General features: G+C 34.0%; 3 protein-coding genes, 1 non-coding gene and 2 pseudogenes across 4 annotated transcripts; 3 read left to right on the top strand and 3 right to left on the bottom strand.

The window, feature by feature from the left end:
* The first annotated feature begins 3,005 nt into the window (after window positions 1–3,005).
* Window positions 3,006–3,967, top strand: LOC107905843 (uncharacterized). The gene is made up of 2 exons (XM_016832614.2): window positions 3,006–3,605; window positions 3,683–3,967. The coding sequence occupies exons 1-2, from the start codon at window positions 3,135–3,137 to the stop codon at window positions 3,845–3,847; spliced, it is 636 nt and encodes a 211-aa protein (XP_016688103.1). The 5' UTR covers window positions 3,006–3,134; the 3' UTR covers window positions 3,848–3,967.
* A 2,024-nt stretch (window positions 3,968–5,991) lies between these two features.
* Window positions 5,992–7,958, top strand: LOC107905842 (GDSL esterase/lipase At1g29670). The gene is made up of 5 exons (XM_016832613.2): window positions 5,992–6,413; window positions 6,606–6,730; window positions 6,822–7,067; window positions 7,163–7,418; window positions 7,521–7,958. The coding sequence occupies exons 1-5, from the start codon at window positions 6,170–6,172 to the stop codon at window positions 7,742–7,744; spliced, it is 1,095 nt and encodes a 364-aa protein (XP_016688102.2). The 5' UTR covers window positions 5,992–6,169; the 3' UTR covers window positions 7,745–7,958.
* A 1,019-nt stretch (window positions 7,959–8,977) lies between these two features.
* On the bottom strand, window positions 8,978–16,802 carry LOC107905836 (MACPF domain-containing protein CAD1). The gene is made up of 6 exons (XM_016832608.2): window positions 16,269–16,802; window positions 14,949–15,187; window positions 14,460–14,655; window positions 14,110–14,293; window positions 13,836–13,990; window positions 8,978–12,907 (listed from the first exon to the last, which is right to left on the bottom strand). The coding sequence occupies exons 1-6, from the start codon at window positions 16,566–16,568 to the stop codon at window positions 12,260–12,262; spliced, it is 1,722 nt and encodes a 573-aa protein (XP_016688097.1). The 5' UTR covers window positions 16,569–16,802; the 3' UTR covers window positions 8,978–12,259.
* On the bottom strand, window positions 8,979–9,139 carry LOC121218081 (U1 spliceosomal RNA). Its single transcript, XR_005914345.1, has one exon. It is a non-coding gene; the product is annotated as a U1 spliceosomal RNA (small nuclear RNA).
* LOC107905838 (UDP-galactose/UDP-glucose transporter 4-like) lies at window positions 10,748–11,245 on the top strand (annotated as a pseudogene).
* A 252-nt stretch (window positions 16,803–17,054) lies between the features above and the next one.
* On the bottom strand, window positions 17,055–24,219 carry LOC107905835 (probable LRR receptor-like serine/threonine-protein kinase At1g07650; annotated as a pseudogene).
* Window positions 24,220–25,899: the final 1,680 nt, after the last annotated feature.

A 25,899-nucleotide genomic window follows, 5' to 3' on the forward strand; every position in this document is an offset into this window, starting at 1 on the left:
AAATAGGTTAACTTAAACAATGTTTGAAAATCTTAATAAGCAAATAAGCTGTAAGTAGGTAGGAAACTATTGAAAATTTGTTGAAAATAATACTTATAATATTTTTTTTATTTTTCTTAAATTAGAGATGACAATTTAAATGTTAAAATTACTATTCGCTTTTCGAAGCGGATGCAGATAGACTTCATCAAATGACTGATTCGAATCTAATAGTTGGAAAATAAATACTTTTAACAAAGTTTGAACCCAATACCTCATATATATATATAAAGTCATGTTTAAACTATCAATACTCACCTTAAACATTGATTATAATATACAAAAATTAATAAATAAGGTATAAAAAATAATAATATATATTTTTTAAAAAGTTAAATATAATAATTCTTTTTTATAAAAAAATATCTTCTTTAACATATTGTTCTCTTGTATCTAATTTAACTTTTCTTGAATCATATTCTTTTATATTCGTAAACCTAACCAAATAATTAGTCAGATGTGATCATTAGAATACCTAAATTTGTTTTTATCCTCTTTATTATTCGATTAATTCAATTAGTTAAATCACTTTTAAAAAATTAAAAAAATATTTATATAATTCAATTAAATATTATAATATGAATTTATTTTATGCTATGGTATATAATTATATTTAGTACATATTATATTAAAAATATATATATATACATATGATTTAAAATGTTAAATTCAATTTTTTTTTACGGATTTAAATATTCGAAAGATAATAATATTTAATTCAAATTTGGATTTGAATAGTAATACTCAGATAATTTGTATAGGTAGATTTGCAGTTTCAAATTCAAATAATCTAAAAATTACATATATATGATCCGTAATGAAATTTTCTTTGTATTTTTATTTTAACATTTGATTTTGTCTTGTCTACATTTTTAAAATTGTACTATTTTATATTTTTATAGTACAATTTATTTCAAATATTTTGTATTAAAAATTATTTAAAATTTGACTTTGTTTAAAATAACAAAAAATATATTAAAAAAGGATAAATTATAAAATATAATTTTTTTATACAATGAAAATTTTAAAACATGTGTTATCTTTTAAAAAATGTTAAAATCTTATTGCATAAATTGTCGTTACTATCTTTTTTTATTTTTTACTTCTTTTCGTATTAATAGGAAGTTGGTTAAAAATATCTCCATATTTTCTGGGAAGGTCGAATATTCAAAAAATGAATCCAACAATAAATATGTAGTCATGATTTCAGAATAAAATTTAAAGCAAAACTCATTTTAAAAAAACAAAAGTGAACTATATTCAATATTTTGTAAAATTTTAAAATTTAGGGATCAAAATATAAATTAATTAATAGTATAATAACTTTCGATGTAATTTACTCAAAAAATAATTTTTGTTTTTCTGGTACACAATCTAAAAATAGACTCCATTTCAAGCCAAAAAGAAAAGCTAACTTCCAATGGCAGACACTTAAGCGGGTTTAAGTGGAGGTCATTATGGGATTTTCCTTCTAAGGAAATCAATTTTTTGTCATAAGTTGACTTCGTCTTGTCTAATTATCTGAAAATAATTCCAAACCTTATGTAAAATTGGAAACAAAAAGCATGTAGTTGAGGTAGAAAGGTGGAATACATGGCAAGTTTTGTTTTGATCTGTGGCTAACTTCGAAGAAGGAAGATGTAATTATGAGCAAGTGATGGATATATTACAATGAAATTCAACAAATGTTGTTTTCATTACTAACTAAGCAAGCCAAAACCCACGTTTTTAATTTATTGATTGGTATTCACTCAAAATACCTTTTCTTCCTTGATTGGTTAGAAGTGTATTCAGAATTTCAGATTATACGGAATTTTTAATTTTATTTTTTACTCATTGTTGGTTTAATTTTTTCAGCATATTTTATTTATTAATACTCGTATAATTTATAACCAATTTTAAATGTATAATAATTCATATCATGTCGAATTAATCTAAATTTGAAAAATAGTCTGTTTTGTGTAGATTTGAAAATTTATTTGAAAATTTTCTTTTGTACATAATGTATATGTATGTGATATATATATTTTTACCGTGTATGTAAATAATAACCTTCTAATTATACAATATAAAAATATAATAAATAATTAAAAGATATTTTCTATCCCAGTCGTAATCATGTTCTAGTTACCATAAAAACAAGTTATCATGGGAAACAAAATAAATGTTATACTTATGCTTATATATCTACCCATCAACGAGTAGAAGAACATACATTGGATTCAAGTCGATTGGAAAAAATAAATTATTTGAATTTTTTGTTTGCAAATTCTTGATGTCCAAAACTGTTTCATGAAAAAAATGAACTCTAGAAGAGAATGGTAAAAAGAGCTTTCATTTGGTGCTAACAATGCAAATAAAAAAAGTCATATAGCATCGACTTTAATAATCTAGTCTTAAATGAAAACTTTTGAATAGTTTAATGACCAAATTGTAACTTTTTTTTGTTAAGTGACCAAAACGAAAGCTTACCCATGGTTTAGTGAATAATGGTGTAGTTTATCCTAAATTTTATCTATAAAAATTATAGGTAAAAGTACCATGGAAGCCCTTAGTTAGATTGCATTTAGCGCATTCTACTAAAAAATAGGCAAATTGGCCCCTATATGTTAGATTTAAGAGCAAATCAGTCTTTTTTTTTGTTAAAAATTTCATTCATTTGTACTATTAAAAATGGATGTAACTAATAGAATAACCAAACAATAATACGTGAAGTGTCAAGCGTACCTCATGTTGACGTACATAGACTAATTTTTAACAATAGAAATGGCCCAAATGGATGAATTTTTTAACAAAAGGACTATTTTACTTGTTGATTAACATATAAAAACTAATTTATTTATTTTATTAGTAAAAAATGTAAAATACAACCTGACTCTTTGCCCATAACATCATATATGTAAAACTTTATGGATTTTGAGGTATTAACGTTTAAAAGCCCACAATATACTTTAAAATGTCAAATGAATTCATTTAAGTGAGCCCAGTCCAATGATAGGTTTTATTTAGGCCCTATATTAGCCGACTTCGCCTCCTTTAAAATTCACGGCGGAACATCTCGTCGACCGTAAAATACCGCCTTAAAATCAACGGCCATGTTTTTACCACCACGTGCAACCGTAATATTTTTCATCCTTCTCGCCGTGACCATCCCCGAAGCCGTTGATTTCCTTTCTTATTCTCAATACAAAACCTTAGTCTCCCTCTCCCAATCTCTGCTAACGCGCGTGTCCAATTTACGATCCGCACGCGGGGACGCGGATGGCTCGAACCGCGCGAGGCTCATCGCCGAGAAGCTGGAGCGATGGCAAGGGGTAGGATTTTGGGGCGCGGCGTGGTCGGTAGGATGGGACTATGTTTGGAACTACGCCTGGGGTAGCGATTTGGATTACGCGGAAATCTTCGGCGTCGCCTCGGATTTGAACCAGTTAGGTAGGGTGTTAGGCGAGTTGACTCGGTCTAACTCGGATATGGAGAGGGCTAGCTGGGTTGCTGGAAATTACAGAAACGCCCTCGCGATTTCGAAACGGATTTTTAACCGCCTTCTCAAAGTCTTTAAAAAATCGGTACGTTTCTTTTCCAATCCGTTTGTTTTCTTAAAAATGTGGTAGTTTAATTTGGACCGATTGTTAAAACTTGGCAGGGGACATTAAGGGAAATAACTGAAACGATGCAAAGAGAAGTATTGGAAGGTGGTCTACTCAGGGACTGCATGGAATTAGGGAGCAACGACTTGAAAGGATTGATTCAAATTTTCAAAGATTTAGCTTCACAGTATTCTACTTCTAATCACTCCCAAGAGCTGTGATATAATCAAACAAGTTGGACATTGATTGTATCTTACTGTAATTTTTATTTTCTTTCCAACAATTTAGATTATCTCTTCATATGAAATTAATTCAAATTGGGTTTCTTAATTTCTTCTTTATCCAGTCGACTTGAGCACTCACTGTTCTTTTTCCTCCAACTATTAAATGATACTCATTTATGGTTCTATCCTTGATAAATCAATTATCACTATTTGCGCCACTGCATTTGAAAAAGAGAAAAAAATCCGTAAAACGGAGGCCGAAGGTCAACAAGGAGCCAGCTAGTACTGTGGTGACGAGTGAGCACCAGTGCATTTGGGCTGGAAGACTCATGCTAATCGGCACGACTTTTGTGTGTCCTAGATTAATATTGGAGACCCACTAGCATTAATGACTTACTTTTCCTGTTTCCACTCACTTAAAGTATGCATTTAATGAATTGTGGAGAAAATGAAGATCATCAAAGTAAACCCAAAATTAAATAGGAAAAGGCCGAAAGGTACTTCAATATATTTTTATACGAACCTGGCCACGACTAAGTCTAATGGCATGTGATTGAGTTCCAATTTTTCGTCTGTGGACCAAATTGATGATCAGATGTCACGAACTTTTCTGAAATTGTCTCTTGCTAAAGTCATTTTCCATGCATCAAAATAATAATACAGACCTGCACTCTACTTTATCATCAATATAATACATATTTATCCCAACCATATTTAAGGATACATTTGCAGCCATTTTTAAACATAAATTGCAAAATTATAGTGTTGTGTGTGGTATAAACTTTAGCTTAAAAGATTTAATATTTTTATTTTGTTTTAAGAAAAAGTAAGATGTTGATTCAATAATAAAATTGAAATTTACAAAACTTTAAGATCTTAAATTTGAATCCTATCAATTTTAAAATATTAAGTTAAATAAAATTGTAATTCTCTTAATTTATTAAATTAATATTTCAGTATAATACTAATTGATGTATTAAAACTTTTATATTCCAAAAAAAAAAGAAAAAAAAGAAAGTAGGATGCCATTGGAAAAAAAGTCAATGAAACAACTTAATTGCTGTTGGTACAACATTAATTAGGCCAGCAACTAATTATTATAAATTATGATTTTCACTATTATAGTAAGGTAATGATCCAATGACTATTCTCTCTTTGATAAATTTATCATCATCATCGTATCAATATCATGACAAGATAAAGTTAGAAAAAGATAAAAAAGTTTTAATTTAAAATAGATTAATTAAAATCAATATTTATCATATAATAAATAAAAGAGTTTCACGTAATGATAAAAAAAAATACAGAGTTCCCTCCCCCTTAAAGAGGGGATGATTAGAATTTCGAACTCCCATTCTTTCAAAGTTTACGGATGATGATATGAGGCTTTTAAACTATAATGAAAATGTATAAATATTAACGAGAATTATAGAATAAAAACAGTCAACATAATTGTGACATTTAGTTTCATTAGTAACACCACAAAGAATGCAAACAAAATCAAGATGACCACCCCAAGAAATTAACCTATCTTTAGTTGATAGCCTATTTTGAAATGCTAACCAAGAAATAAAAGAATGCCTAGGAATTGACAGCCCTCCCCATACGACCTTATGCCAAGGCATTTTGTCTTGCTTGTTCCTTATAGTCTCCCAAACTTTACTAGCTTTGTAAGAAACTTGTATCTCACCAACCTGCAGCATAAGCTCCCTTTAACTTCAACAGTTTTTACCAAGCCCAACTATGCCATGAAAGAGGTTGAGCATTCCAAACCGAAACTCCTTTAATGTGACCCTTCGGTGCTTTTATTAGCAGTATACAAAGCCACAACAATGTAGGCCAATTCCACATTCATACAATAATGTATTCTTTAGACTAAAGTTTATGTCAAATTATAGATTGTACTATACTACATTACATACAAGGCAACTATATGGACCCACATTTTTTTTTTCTTCGAGTAGAATTAAACTCCCAGCTCAAGAATTGAGAGTTGAGAGAGGTGAGATTGGAGCACTGGATTGCAATCAAACCAGACTCTCACGTTACCTCCGCGTGAAATTAATGCATGCCTCTAACTCTAACCTAACTCTACAACTGTAAAAGCTAAAAGACATTATCACCTGTCATCTTTTTGATGATTGATTCTACAATCTTTTATTCTTTATATATACTTATGGATTACCATTTAAATTACTCACCAGTCTCCATAACCTATTACTTACTCCCACAGGCTTACTTACTCTCACAGTCATTTCCATCAATATTCATTTAGTCATTCACCCCTTTCCTTTTTCTTTCATCTTTTTGATAGTAAAAATGGGGAAATGTAGTGGGGTGTTTGGGGTTGCTGCCCTACTGTTGGTTTTGAGTGTGTGTTTAGGGGTTAGAGGTGCTCCCCAAGTCCCTTGTTACTTTATTTTTGGGGATTCCTTGGTGGATAATGGGAATAATAATCAACTGTCGTCATTGGCTAGAGCTAATTACTTGCCTTACGGGATTGACTTCCCTAATGGACCGACGGGAAGGTTTTCTAATGGTAAAACTACCGTCGATGTCATAGGTGAGCTTCTAATTTCGTTTCCTTTTCTTTTTCCTTTGTTTGTTTGACTAATTATCAAACTTTGGGTTTCTTTCACTTGAAAACAACAGCAGATTTTGGATTAGATTATTTTAGACCAATTTGGTAAACTTAAGCCTTCTAAAAAGTACCATGATATTGTTATTTGAACATTGCTTTTATTTTAACCTACAGCTGAGCTTTTGGGCTTTGACAATTACATCCCGCCTTACTCAACCGCAAGCGGTCGACAAATACTGGGAGGAGTTAACTATGCATCCGCGGCTGCCGGAATCAGAGAAGAGACCGGACAGCAACTGGTAGAAAAAAAATTAATTACTTAGCATTAAATTAATATGGTTTCTTTAATCAGTACTTCTGTAGTTACAGTTGCAAACTTGTACTATACAGGGAGCTCGGATCAGTTTCAGTGGCCAAGTTAGAAATTACCAACGAACAATTTCACAAGTGGTGAACCTGCTTGGGGATGAAACTTCGGCAGCAAATTATTTAAGCAAATGCATTTACTCGATCGGACTCGGCAGCAACGATTACCTTAACAACTATTTCATGCCCCTTTATTACTCCACCAGCAGGCAGTATACCCCCGAGCAATTTGCTGATGTTCTTATTCAACAATACACTGAGCAGCTTCAGGTTACAGTATTTTGACTATTCTTCATTGAATCTTTTACATGTATTAATTTCCCAGTTTTTTTTTTCCTCCACTAAAACAATTTGTGCATATATAGGCTTTGTATAACTATGGGGCAAGGAAGTTTGCGTTGATTGGGGTGGGTCAGATCGGTTGCAGTCCCAATGAATTAGCTCAATACAGTGGAGATGGTAAAACATGTGTGGAGAGAATCAATGCTGCAAACCGGATTTTCAATGACAAGCTTAAAGGGCTCGTTGATCAATTCAACAACGCCAATTCCGATGCCAAATTCATCTACATCAATGCTTATGGAATTTTCCAAGACATAACAAGCAACCCCGCCACATACGGTAAACCCCGACGAGTACCTGTAAAAACCGATTAGGCCTCGATGTCATAATGTTACTAATGGTTTTTGATTTTTTTTTCTTTCTATCTTTTTAAAATGGCAGGTTTTAAGGTAACAAATGCAGGGTGTTGTGGAGTGGGGAGGAACAATGGACAAATTACCTGCTTGCCTGCCCAAACTCCATGCCCAAATAGGAAAGAGTACTTGTTTTGGGATGCTTTTCATCCCACTGAAGCTGCAAATGTGATCATCGGGAGGAGATCTTACAGTGCTCAGTCTTCAGCAGATGCTTACCCGATCGATATCCGCCGTCTTGCGCAGCTCTGAAGACGGGGGAAGATAGGCTTTTGAGAAGAGGAAACAATTAAGTTATTTATATTAATAGATTCATTCACATGAATTATAATACTAGTTTTGGGTGGTTTCTATAATTTTGTTACACAATCATTTGTAAGAGGTGTGTCGTTTGTTGCTATTTCAAGTGTAGAGTTTAGTGAGCTCGTTGTTGTTGGTATTTAATATAAAATTTTGGTTGGTATCATCGCTTATGTAATGCTAATGGTTGCAGTATTTGATATGTGAGCAGGAATAGGAATCATATGGATCATATGGGAATAGAAAACATGAGGCTCTAAAGACAATAATTTATTGAAATTGAGACGGTGAGAAATAAGGCCGTTTTGGATTGAGGTTTATCCACAACCCCTAGAGAAACACGAAATTATTAGTGCCAACAATTCAGAAAGCAACAACCCCTGCCTCAAATTGTATAATTGCGTTTTGATTGAATTGGTTATCTACTTGAAAAATCATTAAATTTGAAATTTTCTTTTATAAAATAACATTTGTTATTATAATATTTTTATCTTTTTTATATAAAGTTTAAAAAATATATAAACTACTATAATCTTTATTATTTTAATCAAGTTATATATATTTTTTAATCATTGTTTTACAAAAATAATTCTTAATATTTTTATCAGCCAAATCATATTTATTTTTAATCAACTTTCTAAAAACAACTTTAAAAAAATAAACTTTTTACATATTTTTCAGATCCGTTGCTTTGCAAGTCGATTTTTTTAGAAGATTTTTGAGAGATCATTTGCCATAACCTTCTATGTGGTCATTTAATATTAAATTGATTAGTTATGATTTTCTGCATCGTCGTTTCAAGCGCAAAGTTGGTCTGAAAATTGTGCTCGCACTATTTAAGGCTCGTCAAGTTTTTTCGCGCCGATATGGGATACCACAAAACTGGACACTTTTGTCAAAGGATTAACTACTACTCCTAACTTCATGCTCTCAAAGCCAAAATCACCTAGCCTTAGAAGTAGAATGATGGATGGTTTTTAATTTCGAAGATGCAGGTTCCATACATTATATTTCCTATGAATAGAAAAAGAAACTATGTGCGGATCTAATTAATTATTTATTTACAGTAGAGATGTAACATAGAAAATTTATGGATATATATAACTCGAAACCAAAGCTAATACAGCCTACACAGAACACTCCAGTATGCTAAAAAAACTAAGTTAAAACTGAACTTCAAATTAGAGTAGGGACCGCGCGAACGCAGGTCCCCTCTGCCACAAATTATGACGTAGGCTCTCCCACTTAGGGAGACCTTAGGGAAGCACCCCTCCTAAGTGCAATGGAAGTCACTACCCTAGGCCATGGATCTTGGTGATCATCCATCGACCCCGTCCAGGTAAGTATGTTCGAGAGTAGGAACTTGCCTCATATTTGTAGCTCCAGCGCTTTGCTCCACTTTCATCGCTAGGCAATGTGGGATTTTGACAAAGTGATATAAGTAACTGAAATCCTATCATCCACTCATCAGGCTCTCTTTGAATGGATCTAATCCCATTGTTTTTTGTTTTCTTATTATTGTTTAATTCTTTAATCACTATAAACCTTTTTTTTAAGAGAAGAGCACCACCAAAGTTCTGCATCAGTCACCGTGGCATATCCGATATTCCTTGCAAATCCCACAAGCCATTGCCCACGGTAGTCCCTGATTGCACCACCTGAAGTAGCCATTGCAGTTTCTACCTCTAGAGCACCATAAGAATTGACCTTGAGCCATACTAATGGTGGTGGACTCCAACTGATCATCATCCCCTTCTCCTCATCATTCCTCTTAGCATCGCAAACTCCCCCCGCCCCCCCTCAAGCTACTCTCTTATTCATTTTTAATACATATATTGCATTTATGTTTATAATTTTTACATATTTGATGATTTATATTATCTTTGACATATTTTAAACAATTTATTAAGTTAAACTAAGATTATTTCCTTTTTATATTGCCGTTTTAGATCACCATGATACAATTATACTAATTAACATTTTTGTTACTAGCAAGAAAAACTTATACTATACTTGGTAAAAATTATATATTTTATCGGAAAATCAATACCTATGAAAATTTAATCAAATCCAAAGAAAGCAATCAAGCATATGTTTTGAACAGGAATAAAATTAATAGAATGTTGAATTAAACAATATAAATTGGATGCAAGAAGGGATTGACAATTAATAAGTAATATTAATATTTTACCGTAGAAAAAAAACGTAATGTTAGGATTTGAAATATTTATATAAAGTTGTTATTATATTTTATCCTAGTTTTGAATTATTTTAAATCATTGTTTTGTCTTGTTTATATTTTAAATGTAAACATTCATTTATGTTCACCTTTATAAATAGAAGATTATGTTAATAAATCAAATGTAACCCTTTCATAAACCTTCCATTATTTCATTAGGATATCCAAACCTTTTGTCTAATGACTTGTTAATCTCGTCTTATATGCTTCTTTTTTTACCCTGTTGTTCAATCGAGCATATTCTGTTTAGCCTAATGAATCTTGTTTACGTTAGTGAGTTGGGAACAAAGCTTGATCTTGAATGACTCTTTAATAAATTGGTGTCTTTTTGTTTTTTTCGAAAGAGAGAAAGAAACAGAATAGCCTAAAACCTCCATAAATCTCTCTCTTTCACCCCTAAATCTCATACAACTTCGGGAGAAAGACTAGACAAGTCTTCTATTACTTTCCTTCTTGTTATTTTTAATAATTAAAATCTATCTTTCTTTTCAAGCTTTCTGTTCAGGCTAGTAAAATTTAGAAAATACAATATTTTATTAAAAGCTTTTTTATTTCATCTGGCTTTTGGTTTTAGCTTCAATTCTTTGGTTAGATGTTCGATTTTTGTTTTTTTAGGAGTTGAGGTTTTTGGTGCTTTGAAATTGAACATTCAGGACTTGTTGAAAGGAGATGAAAAGCGAGGATCAGACAAGATTTTTGTTTAGGATTTCCCTTTTATGATTTACCTTGCTAATGGCATTTGTGAGGAATATGTTTATAATAGGCTTCAATTCTGCTATGGATGGTATTTTACTTTCGTACAAGGATTTCTTGGTATTGATATGGCTTCAAGGCTTTACTTTGAAGCAAATGGTGAATCCATGGAACACATATGTCAAACTATTGGGCGATATATGGGTTCTCATGGATTAACTAAGGGTTCATTGGCTTACCTTGATTATCCTACCTAAATTATGTTTAAATCTACCAAGGTACTGCCAGTTATGATTATGGGTGCCTTCGTTCCTGGCCTAAGAAGGAAATACCCATTTCATGAATACATCTTTGCTTTGCTTCTTGTTGTTGATCTCATCCTTTTCACCTTAGCAGATGCAGAGACATCTCCAAATTTTAGCATAATTGGTGTGATAATGATTTCGGATGCTTTAATCATGGATGTGTTTTTGGGTAATTTTCAAGAAGCAATTTTCACCATGAATCCGAAAACAACATAGATGGAGATGTTTTGCTCAATTTTATTTGTTGTAGCTTTTAAGGCATGGAGTTCTTGCTCTCAACATCCGTAGGTCGGTATAGCTACGACTGCCATGATAACTACCGTTAGAAATCCCATTATATTTACAAAACCATTAACCGAATGCAACGGGTCAAGACTATTGTTGATATCCATGGGAATCGTATTGAAGATGTTGCCAGATACTAAACCATCACCTAAAGTTTAGAGATCAAATGTAAATGCCAGAAAACCAAAAGCCTCTTTTAAAGAAGTGAAAGGTGTAGTAGATGAACAAGATGAAAAGAGAAAACCCCTGAAATGAAGAAAATAATGTACCGTTTTATTCAGGGGTTTAACTCCTAGTTGAAGATTGCCTTTTTTTTTTTTTTCTCTTTTTGTCTATTTCAAATGTGTTTCATATTTAATTCAATATATTTTTTTCTTTTTTCTTACCGGACCCTAAGTATTGCCATTATTGATGAGAAGAAAACAGAAATAAAATAAAGTTATTACCAATAATGGTCTAACTTGTATATATATGCAAGCATCCATCGAGAAAAATTATCAGCAATATATACAACCGTTTTTGGTTAGTAACACTTTTCACAACAGCAGTTGCGGAAAAGCTAAGCCTAGGAAGGCAAGTTAACCATGTCAAACGTGCAATTGAAACCGGTCTAAATATAGGGATGAAAATGGCTAAAAGACGTGAACAAAGACCATTAAACTATGATATGCAATGTTCAAAGCAGAATAAGAGCCACCACTTCACATAACAAAGCTCTGTTTATTGGATAATAATAGCCTGATTTTCTGAAAATCAAATAAATGGAGGAAAAGAGTTGTCATAGACCTAATAATCTGACTATCAACTGTAAGGACAAATAAACAAACAAAAAGAGCCACAATGTACACAAGAATGGAACTAACAAGGACCGCCTGTACTGCAAAGAATGCTTCGAGTATGGTTACACGTGGAAAAGGAGTAATCCTACCAAAAGAAAATAATGGATCAGTAATTCAGTAATGAGTACTTAATACGCAATACAATCTTCCCCTTGTCCACCCCAAGCTTAGCCCCTGTAACCAACCAATGGCCTGGACTATCCTGTGGTCCTTTCGACATTTCAGTTGAATCCACAATCTTTGCAAGTTTCCCAACATGGCTTGAACTATCTTCCTTTTTATTGTCAGAAGTTCTCTCACTCGAAACTGATGATGAAGATCCGTCGGTCCTCTGTGCAGTAGAAAGGCTGCATGGACTATGATCCCATACAGATCGCCTTATTGTGCAGCCTGGTACTTTAGAGAAGAGAAGTTTCAGGTGTAATACGTTTTTGGAACCAAAGTCCCATACACCAAGCTGCGCTCCTGTGACAATGTGGACACCAGAGAGGTCTCCAATGCAAGTGTCAGTGTGTTCTATTGGTGCAGTGCTTACATGGGAGAAGTTTTTCCACTTGATGGGTTCAAACCAACGGCTGTCTTGCTCCTCAGGACCTTGCCACTTGGGTGCACCTATGGCCATGTGCACATCCCAGTGGGGTTGAAGGATTTTTGGAAGGGACACTAGGTGCTGCAAATGAATTGCTAGTCTATTCTGCTTGTTGCCTTCTAAGCTAAGCCTAAGCCCAGTAACTGGTTTACGGCCAACTGTTACCTGCAATATCATTGTACATAAGTTAATTTAGCAGGAGAAAAAACCTATTTGGAGTGACCCCAAGAAATACTCATCATTATTTACCCTTTTTTCCCACCGGGAAAAAGGGAAAATGTTGACGATTATAGTATTCTATTAATAAGGATGGAGGTAGCATAACTAAATATTCCATCAAGCATGCATCTTCATTATTCAACTTCCTTCTCATGCTCATTGTTTGCTTTTAGTGAAATAACCTATGATTAGAGCCTCACATATGTCCAGCCTCTGTAAGGCTTTGCTTATAAGAGTGAAAAGAACATTGGAAAGATGAAAAATTATAAGAGTAGAAAAGTAGGACAAGATTTGCTTTTTCTTTTCATTGGTGTGTTTGGTAATTGGTAGGAAAGATGGAAAAATTGAAATAGAGTTAGAAATAAAAGGGAAGAAAATGATTTAAAAAATACATACTTTTGAACGCTTGACTCATCTGTTTCATTTTCTCTCCTCTTATCATTCCAATTTGAAATGGTTTACTTTTTATGAATTAAGATGGAAAATGAACATCTTTACTATTTTCTTTCCTCTCACTTTCCTCTCCCGCTAAGCACACTTAAAATTTATTTTCTTTCCTATTTTCCTTTCTCCTCTTCCATCCTTCCACTTTCCCACTCAACTTAGCACACCCTAAATGATGGAAGAAACATTTGCAATAAATCACGTGACAAAGAAAACAAACCAGATTCGGGGATTCGTGTCCCCCAGGTGCTTCTTGTTTGTTTTCAATTTATTAGTAGTGTTTCTTTTTCTTTCTTTAAGTGGCACTAAATATTGAACTTCAAGGAGAGATGCAATATAATCATGCACTTGATAAAGCAACATTCTATAAAATCCCTGTACACCTTTCCTCATAACATCCAATCATTTAGGTTTTTGCTTTAGAGAATACCTGATCTGGGCTGATATAAAGCTTGGGGCCCATTAAGCTAAACTGAAGGGATGAACACACCGGTTCCTTCCTTTGAATGTTGCTCTGTTCTGGAGCCCAAACACGAGCAATTTGAAAATCCAGGAAATATTGTAAATCCTCGATTGGTGGCTTGTCTGGTAAAAGCAAATAAGGAATTGTTACCAGAATCCAGAGAGGAAGAAGGAAAACATCTTTAACATCTATGTAAGATAATCATATTGCATGTCATGAAACAGTAGAAGGAAGAACTTACACTCCAAGTATAGTTCGATTGCACGTGCCAAATGTTTTATACCAGGCACTCCTTCAAGAAGAGAAACAATGGGCATAAATGTCATGTTAATGACATCCGGTGCCGATTGCACAGTCTCTGCCCACCTTGCATGACTCTGCTCAAGGTCATCACCTCCTCTCCTCCTAAAGATGACTGTAACATCCTACAGCAGAAACTCTTTTAGCAACGGATTTCTTCACATTTAAGGCAAACATAAAAGACAAGACATTTCCCCAAAATTAAACATTAAGGGAAGTTACTTAGAACGCTTAGGATTAGCACATGTTTAGACATAGAATCTGTAGAGTTAACAACACCGTGATACTAACCTTGTCCTTGTATTTTAAAGGTGCAGCACTTGACTGGCCTTTGGAGTCCAGAAACCTTTGATCCCCAATGTCTTTCACATAGTTCTCAATGTCTGTTAGCGATAAAGGAGATGACTGGTGCTGTCTGACATAAACAACATCTCTCCCACCAATTGTAGCAGAAGTAACAATGTGCGTACCATAATTTTCAATAAAACTGGAACAAGGAAAAGGAACAGATCAATATCAACAGTTATAAACTGAAGCTGTTCACTAATGCAAAATTATCTATATTTCCTTGTTCCTATTATACCTCAGCATAAAGAAAAGAGAGATAAGAATAGTGATACATATAATACGTAGCTGGCAGAAGGATTTGAAGATGAAATTAGTTTGACTACCTCAGGGTACGGAAGCAACAAATACAATGATACAAAATTAAAAAAAGGTATAGAAAGAAATGTAGAGCTGCAGTAACAAATGTTTACACTTTAAAGATGATGCATTTACCTTGCCAAAGCTGCAGGATCCCAAGTGTAAGGAACAGCGCGCCTGACATCTTCATGCAGAATTAAATTCTGCTTAGCTAATTTGACGGTGCATAGGGGAATTAAGTATCCAACCATGGCAAGGGATTTTGTAGCAGCTGCATCAACTCGTGAAGAACCAGTGAAATTGAACATTGCATTAAAGCTTCCCAGCGGAACACGCCCTGCTATACCAGATTTCTCATTAAAGTATCCTGACATCTGGAATTCAAAAATAAAGATGTTCATTAAAGGTGGTTTCCCAGCCTGTGCTAAACCATTGGCACTAGTAGTAGAACCTTTGAAATACATCAGTACATCAATTCATCAACACAGGCACAAAATTTCCATCAAATAGGACATTCAACCTGGAGATGCCATTCATAACCAAACTGAAACTTATGAATGCTTTAACCAAATATTATGGATAGTGCCTATGGCATTACTCATAAGACATCACCAACAGTGGGAGTCAAGTCTATATCAGAGATGAGAGAATGCTTGAGCAGTACCCTGGTAGAAATATCACTTCTAGTTTACTTATGAGGATTGCATCTATATCACTTCTAGTTTACTTATGAGGATTGCATCTCAAATTGCTATATGAAAAAAAAAGTGCGTTAGTGGCACACATTTATTCATAGAATGCACCCAAACCATATATTACAATATTTGGAAGGAACATACCATCACACCAGAACAGTATCACCAGTATAAGAAAACTATATTTAAATGGATCCTGCCCATGTATCCATAAAGCAAATTCCACTATTTCAGCATGGCTAAGTGTGCAGAAAACTTTAGCAATCAATAACCACAGGCACAACATGCCGTAAAAGCAAAAAGATAATAGAAAAAGGAAGTTATTCCACACATACACCATAGAAAGTACTTGGTCAAGTGGATTAAACTGTATCCAGTTCATATTGTATATACATTGAGGATCAAAAGATAGTCTCCCTTGTAACTATTCCTTCCACTTTTCACTTTGTTAATCAGACCATCTAATGCTCTGGATAGGAAATATTTCAAACAGTTGATCTTTGCGAGCAAGAAAAGGGAAATCCCAGTATGTCCACACAATTATCGAAATTTAAGCTTTGAAACAAAAACCCAATCAACCCAACATCCATCCAATTAAGACAGGAGGGCCAATAACGCAGCCAAACTGGGAAATTAAAACCACACAGATAACGATTCGAGAAAAAGGGGGAAAATATATGAACAGCTCAAAAGGCAAACAAAATCAGAAAAAAAAAACAACAAATCGAAAACAGATCAAAAGGGAATAGCGGCAGCCTACCTCATGGAAGCTACAAACTGGTTTTCTCTCGATGTCACCCTTTCCCATTGACCACTTGATATCGGCAGACACGTTGGGCACAATAACCCTACCAGACAAAACAAGATCGTCGGTATGATCTTCGTCAAGCTGAACCAACCTTGAACCAGGTGCCCCTTTGCAATATAACAGCCGTATATCTGAAGTGACATCAAAGCCACGACCCAGAGCTTGAATTGAACTGCTTAGTGTTGTAGTCAAAGCATCTAGGCTAGAAGATGAGCACAAGGGGCTGCCACTTCTTGTTCTTGGGTTTTCCATATAAAAAAATTTAAAAATAAAAAATAAGAAAGGTTTCTTCTTTGCTTCAGAGGACCCTCGAAAATGAAAGGTTTTTAATTTGGTTCAAGCTTCTGTTTCATGAGTGGCTTATTGAAAAGAAATGTAATTGAGAGATATGGAGGTTCGCGAGAGTTGGTGAGTTTTGTTTATGTTGTTGCTGCTTTTGTTCTCGTTCTAAAGGCGGATGTTGAGTTGACTACAATAATCGCGAAAAACGCGTAATTTTTGAGTTGTGTCTGAACATTAAAGGATTCTGAGTTGACTGGTCTTCCTTGGGATATTTTTATCAGATAAAATATGCCCTACTAATGCTCTTTTGACTTTTAGATGCGTGACCAATTTTGATTGATCATATTTCATTCATTTTTCAAATAAATTACACTTTGTGTCACAATAAAGAAACTGTATACATAAACCCAGATTATTATTATTTTTTATTGTTTTTAAAGTATCAATCAAGTTTGCTTTGAATTTCATTGATGTTCAACAAGTGTTGAGGAAGAGCCAAGCCATACTGTTGAAGTTGAATCCGATGACTGAGTAATCGTGGTGGTTTTACTACTCCGAGATTGCATTCGATTAAATTGGTCTTTTACTGCTCCGAATCTCGACTCATCAGCAAATATACTTGGGTCCAAGATTAGTTCAGGAACCAGGGTTCGTTCGACCTTCAAGCATGTTTACTACTTCAGACATGGTTGGTCTAAGTGCTGGGGATGAATTAGTGCAGAGTAAGGCTACTTTTGCCATCCTAATTGCCTCTTCTTCATTGAACTCCGTCCCCAACCTAAGATCCACCAGCTCCATTAAGTTTCCCTTTTGTTGTAAAACAAGAGCCTGAAATAGATTGATGACATAATACAACATTAGATTAATTAACTGGAGAAAGGCGTTAATGAATTTGCACACGTTTAACCCAACCATCAGACTCAGTTACAACTACATGGATATTTCTATGATGATATTCTCAAATTATAACTTGAAACACGGATCACATCTTACCCAATCTTGAAGGCATACATAATCCTCTTCAGGTCGATATTTTGTATTGTTCTTCCCAGCAACAATCTCTAATGCAACAATCCCAAAACTATAAACGTCTGCCTTGTAGGTGAGATAGCCCCATAATGCATATTCAGGGGCCATGTATCCTCTGCAAAAACAGGAGCTTTAAGCGCAACATTCTCATGCATATCAACTTCGTTCACCTTCCCATAAGCAAGGTTGGAGGCTTTGATCTCATTTTTATTGCTTTATAGTTTAAAAATTGATGCATCATTCTATTTGCAGAAACTACAGTTTCAAGAATGTACGTATTATTTTGTCTACGATGGTAGCAGCTTCACAAATCTATTGCTTTGTTAGGTTCAACTAAAATATGCAGTGATGATCAGCAGATGAAAACAGAGGGAAAGAAGTAGCTCACATAGTTCCAGCAATTCTGGTGCTAATATGGGTGTTTTCCTCCTCATCAAACTTGGCCAAACCGAAGTCAGAGATTTTAGCATTGAGATCGCTATCAAGTAGCACATTGGTGGTTTTGATGTCTCGATGTACAATTTTTAAACTCGATTCCTCATGCAGGAAAGTTAGGCCTTTTGCTATGCCAAGACAAATTTTCTGCCTAGTTGGCCAGTCTAATTTCAGCTGGCTTTCTGTAGGACCTATTCAATGACACAGGCCAATCCAGTGAAATTCAATTCATCATACAGTTGTCAATGCATAGGGTTCAATTCTTTTCTTTCCATAACTGTTATACAATCAACATTACCATTTTCTTTTCTTGTGGGATGTAGAAGTAATCAAAGGAGGAAACAACACTTGCATTATATGGTTCCAATCACAGAACCATCAAAGAAAGGAGGAACAAAAGAGTTTTAGGGCAATAAGCTTACTGAATAAAGCATGTGCAAGGCTATTATTTTCCATGAATTCATATACCAACAAAAGCTGAGTTCCCTCAACGCAACATCCATACAACCTAACAACATTCAGGTGTTGTAATCCTGAAATCATGCCTAGTTCATTCAAAAATTCTCGATCTCCTTGTCTTGATTTTGAAGAAAGTTTTTTAACTGCAATTATGGTGCCATCAAGCAATACGCCCTATAGCAGAGGTATGACATAGAACTTTAGTGATATATTTCATCACATAACGCATACTCCTAAACATCATAAATTCAGTAAAGAAAAAGCAAGTGATGCAGGTACCTTGTAGACGGCCCCAAAACCACCTTCTCCAATTTTATTTGCAGCGTCAAAGTTGTTTGTGGCAGCTTTCATTTGTTTGAAAGTAAAAAAGCCAGTCTGAAGATCTAACCCCCTCAAGACTTGGACAAGATTGGGGGAACCAATTAAATTACACAATTAATAAGCTTGGAAAACACGCATTCATTCAACTAAATCTTCCAAGATAAATTTATTTGAAAGTTTTGAATTGTAGATTGAAGTCCATTAGAGTACCTTGTTCCCTTGATGGCTTGCATCGAAAATAGCCTTTCCACCGTAGAATGCCTAAGATTATGAAAATCAGGCACAGAACAGAAACAACAGCTCCCACTATGAACTTCATATTCTTATTCCGGCCACTAAGAACTGGAGGCTTGATATCTACCAACAAAAGGGACAAAAAAGGACAACTCCGTTATTGCTTCACGTCATGAACATGTCAACACACTTCGAATTGAACAAATTCGATGGTTAAGAATAGAAGTTCCCAAATATAACCATGAATTGAGCAAGCACTAAAATGAATGAAGGGTTATTTTAATTACAGATCATACCAGAGTCTACTGAGATAGCTGATATCAAGGGACCATATGTTCCTCTTCTTGGGATTGCAGTTGTCCCCTTCCCAGCCCAGTGAAAGCGTATTGTCAAAGTTTTGTTCCTCACAACTGTTTTAAATTTCCTTATGACTGCTTTATCGACCCCCTTTGCCTCATTTTTAATATTGAAATCTTTCAATTCAAGTTTCTCCTGCAACAAGCTTATTCGATCAATCTGGCTTCAATAACATGCAAATTACACTACATATTAACATGAACTACCTGTACATAAACATCAAATATCCTCCTTCCAAGACTTTGATAGGATCTATTGTCTCTGATAACAATCTCTGCAAAGTGAAGTGTAACCGTATAATTTCCATTTGCTAAGCAACGGAAGTAATACGTGAGAGAAAGAGGAGAAAGGCGTGCTCTTGTGTATAATTCAGAGTTGTTTGTTCTGAGAACAGAAACATTTTGAGCTATAAAGTCCATTGAAGTAGGAGTGGTATCCCAGAAAAGCCCAGTGCTACTAGTTTCCCAAGTCTCTTTGAGTGGAACATATTTTGCTCGACCTCCGAAGTCTTCATCTGCCTCATAGTCGACTCCATTAATAGTTGTTGCTCCTCCACCACAATTTATATTTACTGAATACCAATCTATAAATAATGAAAAAAAAAATTTCATGTTGACTATGAGAAAACCTTACTTGAAACATGTTTCTAGAGTCTATAGATTTGCATTTTAATGCAAAGGAATTACCTTTCGAACAAGGAAAGTTCTTCAGGCAGTTATCCGATCCTCTACATCACAGTAGTATGAAAAAGAAGCATCAGTCTTGTTAAAGAGTGATCAAGCGGAAAATAAAATAAAATAAACAAAATGCCTGGTAACATTTTTGCGCAATAAGATACAAACTTACAAGTCTTTTCCTCCTGCAAAGCTTTGGAACAAATTTCTGATGAAGAAATAGACCAACCAGGTTAACATTTCGACGCTTCTTACAAAAAATTGGAAAAGTAATACGTACACAACATAGGAAGTCAAGTTAAGAGGATGTTTTTCTTACAGATTTTCCCGACAAGAAGGCGACTGAAGGCTTTCAGAAAAATTGTTATAAGAAAGATCTATCTGGCTGCAAAAATTGTATAATATATTATAAACAACTAGAATTGAAATATTAAGCTACATTAATTTTGAGTAAAACTAACAATATTATAACCAGCATAAGTTACCAAGAATGGTACTTTTGAGCAACTAAAAAATGGATAATTTGGGTTATTTTTGCATTGTTTGAAGAGAAATAGGTAGTTTGGAAGTATATCCTTAAGATTGTCAAAAATGAAAGTTCTGAAGTGATTGTAAACAACTTAAGAACTATGAATATTCTTTGTAGAGTTAGTTAACAAAATGCAGAAAATAAACGGATAATCAAGGCTAAGAAATATAAACACAAACACCAACACCACCACCACCACCACCACCACCAACAACAACAACAACAATAATAATAAGGGAGGATAGTAGACATACTAGCGGCTATCTCTAATACTCATCCAATCTGGAATGCGCCCAGTAAGAGAGTTTTTTGTCAGGTACCTAATCAGTAAGGAGCAGACCACAGTTAAGCACTTCTGCTGGAACTATATTGGAAGGATTTAATTGGAACTTAGAAGTGAAGTAAGTTCAAGCAAATTTAGAACTTATATGAGGATATTAATGCATGCAGATTTGTTCTTTCCTTCCTGATTCTGAAGTTGTAAAAGTATCAGTAAGCTAGTTTTATTTTGATCTTATCCATGATTTTCCAAAATGTGCATTGTTCATGTAAAATAAACAAATGAAAATGTTCTCTATTACCATAAGAAAAAAATTCTAATAAACTTAGAACTTTTGATAAACTAATGATAAGAACAAAAACACTACCTAGATTGAGTATTATTTCTACAGCATGCTATGCATAGGGATCTTCATATTGGTTAATCTGGGTTTGGGTGAGTACATCTCAAGAATTCATCGCACTTACATGTACTGTGTTTTTGTAAGGCTTTCAGAATCTGAAACGCTACCTTCCAAATTATTGAAGCTGAGATCTCTGGAAGAAATAGACAAATCAACTATTTCACAGTTATAAAAATATAAAATTTTAAATGATAGGTTAATTGAAATGTGAAATCCAAATATATAGATGAGTCAATTTATGAAGAATGAATTCATGAAAAACAAGCAAACATATCAGATTTTTAAGTTCTCAAGATGCTGACCATCGCAGATTCATGTACATTATTTTAAATGTTCTTTAAAAAAGATTGAAGTATGAAAAATTTATTAAACCCACAAAATAGTATGTCCAGCACAAAGATAAATACTGAAAATTGAGGTGAAATAAGAATAGCAGAATTACAAAATTTGCAGTCGCGAAAATTCCCATACATAATCTGGGATTGGTCCAGATATATTGCAGCCACCTAACATCCTGCAGTATGAGTCCCTATCATGTGAGCACAATTATAGCAAATGGATGATCAATATGAGTATACGACCTTGAAGAATTTTGAAAGCCTGTGGATGACTTACAGCCTGTACATGTTGTTCATATTTTTTAAGTTCGGAAACTTTGATCCCTCTCCAGGTAGGTCACTGATCCTTCTGGATTATATTGCAACATAAAAAAAATGTTAAAAATGACCCTCAATGCAGCAATTTTTGTATCTGAATTGGAATGGAACCAGATTATGTTAATAGAAATTAAGGGCTACAAAAATTAGAGGGATAAGACACACAAACTCACAGTTCCACTAAGTTATGCAAGAGTGCTAAGCTTGAAGGAATTGGCCCTTCAAAACCACTAGCTTGAATCTCTCTGTCAGTAAAGGAATTCAAATTTATGATGTAATCATCACCAAAATTTTCAATGAAGATCTATAGAGACAAAAAGGCGTTTACAATTTCTCAAGTTGCTTCCAACTTCGAAAAATGTCGGGCATCTTTCCCGTGAAATTGTTACTGCTAATCCTACTGTATAAACCTCACATAAAAGCAGGGGTAGTAAACAAATCTAGCTTTATTAACAGTAAACTCTAGATAGTGCTTAAAACACTTACAGTTCTTTTAGGTTGGAGAGATTAGCAAGGGACGAGGGAAACTTTCCGGTAAGATAGTTAGCATTAAGAGTACTGCATTCAAGAAAGAGGCAAAATCAAGCCAACCATACTATACTAAATATTTGTGAGAGAGAGTAGAGTGGTAAATCATGCATGGATATCTAACGGGGAAAGAAGCCTAACAGGTTTTCCAGGTTAACCAATCTCCCAAATTCAGGAGGAATTGTTCCAGAAAACAGGTTGTTCTCGATGCTCCTGAAAGTACAACACAAATAAGAAACCAGATCTTGCTTTTAAAGAAAAAAGGAAAGAGATAATACACAAGAAAACATCGGCAACCGAGGCATACAGATATTTTAGAGTGGTTATGTTCCCTAAATAGCTTGGAATTGGCCCTGATAAGCGGTTCATGGCAAGTGTCCTGAAATGTATTCATTCTTATCAGTTGAATGAAAATAAGATTCTTCTAAACAGGATAAAACATGAAGTGGTCTAGTAGCTTACACCGTCTCCAACTTTAGAGCAGCCCATTCATGTGGTATTGTACCCTTAAGATAGTTCATATAGAGATGTCTAAAAGCAACAGAGACAGAAAAAAAAAAGAATTTTAAAATGGATAGAAGGTCAGTTCCTAGTTAAAGAGTAAAATCATCAATTGTAACTTTCTTCTTACAATGTCTTAATGTATGATAGCTTCCCAAGTGAGCGTGGAAGAACGCCATCAAGATCCTGCCCTACAAGATAGCTTTTTCCGATGGATACAAAGCTTTTTAGAAGCATGTCCATTTCAAAATTTCCAAAAATATGTTGTCTAATAAATAAAATGGCAGCATTCATATTCTATAACTACTTAAATGATTAGTTGGGATAACTTTGTATTCGTATTTGAAGCTATAGCCATACAGTAATTTATCTTGAATGAGTTATTTGCCTATGGGGAATTCAAGCAAATCACTGTTATAGAAATGAAGGCTAATATAATGAAAAGAAAGAAAGAAAGAAAGAGGACTAGGTCTATGGTTAAGAAATTAGAAAAAACATCAATTTTTCTTATCACCATTAAGGACATACATGCCATCAATATGACATTCACCATTGGTGAAGGAGCAATTGCAGGTGACAGTACTGTTGTTGACGGCACGAGAGCCATGTAGCGGCGGTGGAGTAAACCAGCTTGACTTATTGTTGCAAGGATTCTCACTGAAATTCCAATCCTTCTTTCCAAGTTCTGCCGCTATCTCACGAAGAGCTTTTACTGCAAAACCAGAAAGGAAAAGAAAAAGAAAGCCATTGGAGGAAGCTGAGTTGGATTGAAACACATTTACATGAAAATCACTGGAGTAATATTTTGGGGTGAGTTCTTAAGACATATATACGCAAACGAATCAAACCTGCAATATACCGTTTAATGCAGATTACTTAAGAACCAATAAAAGAAAAAACTGCCAAAACATGAAATGAAATCTTAAGAAACAAAGCGTATCTTTAACACAAACTGAGGCAAGATTGAAATTGCAAGACGGTACTGAATTACCTTCATACCGGGGAGGATTAGCCGGTTCCACTTGGGCTTCAACTTGGTTTGGTTCCGTGCAAATGAGCACCAAGAGGACTGTAACAATGATGTACGCAAAGAGTATCTTCATGGTTGAAGGACACTGAGCAACTCTTCCCATGTTCTTTCTTCGTCAAATGAAGCAATCTTCTTTCACTTAAACATTTTGATGCTGCTACGGATCTTTAACTTACCAACTTTTGAATTGCATGAGAAAAATAAATACCAATACTAACACATTGATGGTTTTAATGATGGTTCAGTTGACTGTCATTTATCAATTGACTTATTTACATTTTATAAAAAAATCAAAAAAGGAAAAATGGAATGGAGGTTTATAATAACAAAATGAAGTCATTGTTTATTGTTTTCGATTGAGAAATTTGTGCCAACACCCAACTAGTGAATTTGAAAAAAAGAAAAGAAGCAAATGTCACATGGCTACCAGTTTTTGAATTGTCCAGTAGTTGCAAAGGATCTGGAAATAATACGAATAAAATGAAAAGCATCAGATATAAAATCTACTACTTCATTTAAGACAAAAGGTAGTCCAAAGATTAAGTTGGCTATTTTGACCAGATACTACCAGAGAGTTATATAGTAATGTTAAAAAGTTTTTAGAAAGTGCATTAGGATATAATTGAGGAATTTGCTGTCCTAATACGTACATGACATGCTTTTATTATGAGTAAGTCTAACTCCTCTCCCTCAATATATATCTTTAGGCGACAGTTGACTTGGTGATTTTTTTTAAAAATAATAATTACCTTTAGTTGAGGGGGAAATTGTAATGTAGCTTCGCAGATACAACTTTTGGTTTGTCGGGGTTAGCGGTCACCTGGAGAAAAAATCCTGTGTGCGGGTTTGGGTTTTTGAAAACTAGATTCCATATCAGAGGGAAAAATACTTTTAAAAATAGTTATATTTTTCGAATGATTATTTTTAATATAAATTATTATTTTAGTGGGTAACTTTTTTAAAAGAGTAAAATATAAATGTATCTTTCTTTAATAAGTGTATTATAAGTAAATTGTGGTATTGATGCTATTGATATTAAACTCAATTTATTGATGATTATATTCACAATTTATTTCAAATAAATTACACTGTCTCACAATTAAGAAAGTGGGCAAAGAAATCCAAATTTATTACTTTTTGAGCAAGTCTTTCTATTAAGGAGAGTGCGAGGATATAGATCATCCGCTCCAGGAATGCAATTTTACAAGAGTGGTGTGGTTTGATTCCTCTATAGGAATCCAAACGTGTTGCCTAAACACTAACTCAATTCACGAGTGAATTTGTACGATCTTAAAGCAGATAAGTTAATAAATGACAAGCAATAGAGAGACATTCACAAGTTTTGTCATTATCTTATGAAGCTTTAAGATCTTGTTTAAAGAAGGCTCCCCAAACTCGATCGCAGTCATTAAATTTGCCACTGAGATAGCTCATCATACTATCATGGCATACTCAAGCTGGAACACCTCAAAGGTAAAGAAATATAGGAAACCCCTAGTCATACCAAACTCCAAACCAACCACATACTACTACATTTTCCTCAAACAGGAGAGGAGAAATACAAAGGTGAGTGTGGTTATCATTATTAAAATCCATGATCTTAAAACATAGAAACATAGAACATTAAGGATTGTTCGTGAAAATTTCAATCAGGAACACAAAATTATGTGCAAACTTTGTCTCACAATTAAGAAACTATATATGTTAGAGTTGTATGACCCAAATTCTAAAAGATTATTTGTCAGTCAAGTTAAATAAAATATATTTCTTTTTAGATTATAGTAATCGAAACTCCTCTTGAAATCATTCGAATTCGACATAGTGAATTTTTTTCTCCTTTGCCCGTGTTTTTTTTCCTGAAAGAG

Source organism: Gossypium hirsutum, chromosome D05 (genome assembly GCF_007990345.1).
Source record: "Gossypium hirsutum isolate 1008001.06 chromosome D05, Gossypium_hirsutum_v2.1, whole genome shotgun sequence".
NCBI classification, from domain to species: domain Eukaryota; kingdom Viridiplantae; phylum Streptophyta; class Magnoliopsida; order Malvales; family Malvaceae; genus Gossypium; species Gossypium hirsutum.

Bases quoted from the DNA above. Each gene is read 5' to 3' on its own strand.
- LOC107905842 (XM_016832613.2), top strand. From the start codon at position 6,170: ATGGGGAAATGTAGTGGGGTGTTTGGGGTTGCTGCCCTACTGTTGGTT. The intron at 6,414-6,605 runs GTGAGCTTCTAA...TTTAACCTACAG, and splicing joins AACTACCGTCGATGTCATAG to CTGAGCTTTTGGGCTTTGAC. The intron at 6,731-6,821 runs GTAGAAAAAAAA...TGTACTATACAG, and splicing joins AAGAGACCGGACAGCAACTG to GGAGCTCGGATCAGTTTCAG.
- LOC107905836 (XM_016832608.2), bottom strand. From the start codon at position 16,568: ATGGAAAACCCAAGAACAAGAAGTGGCAGCCCCTTGTGCTCATCTTCT. The intron at 15,188-16,268 runs GTAGGCTGCCGC...TTTGAATTCCAG, and splicing joins CAGTTTGTAGCTTCCATGAG to ATGTCAGGATACTTTAATGA. The intron at 13,991-14,109 runs GTAAGTTCTTCC...TGCTTTTACCAG, and splicing joins AATCGAACTATACTTGGAGT to ACAAGCCACCAATCGAGGAT.
- LOC107905843 (XM_016832614.2), top strand. From the start codon at position 3,135: ATGTTTTTACCACCACGTGCAACCGTAATATTTTTCATCCTTCTCGCC. The intron at 3,606-3,682 runs GTACGTTTCTTT...AAAACTTGGCAG, and splicing joins TCAAAGTCTTTAAAAAATCG to GGGACATTAAGGGAAATAAC.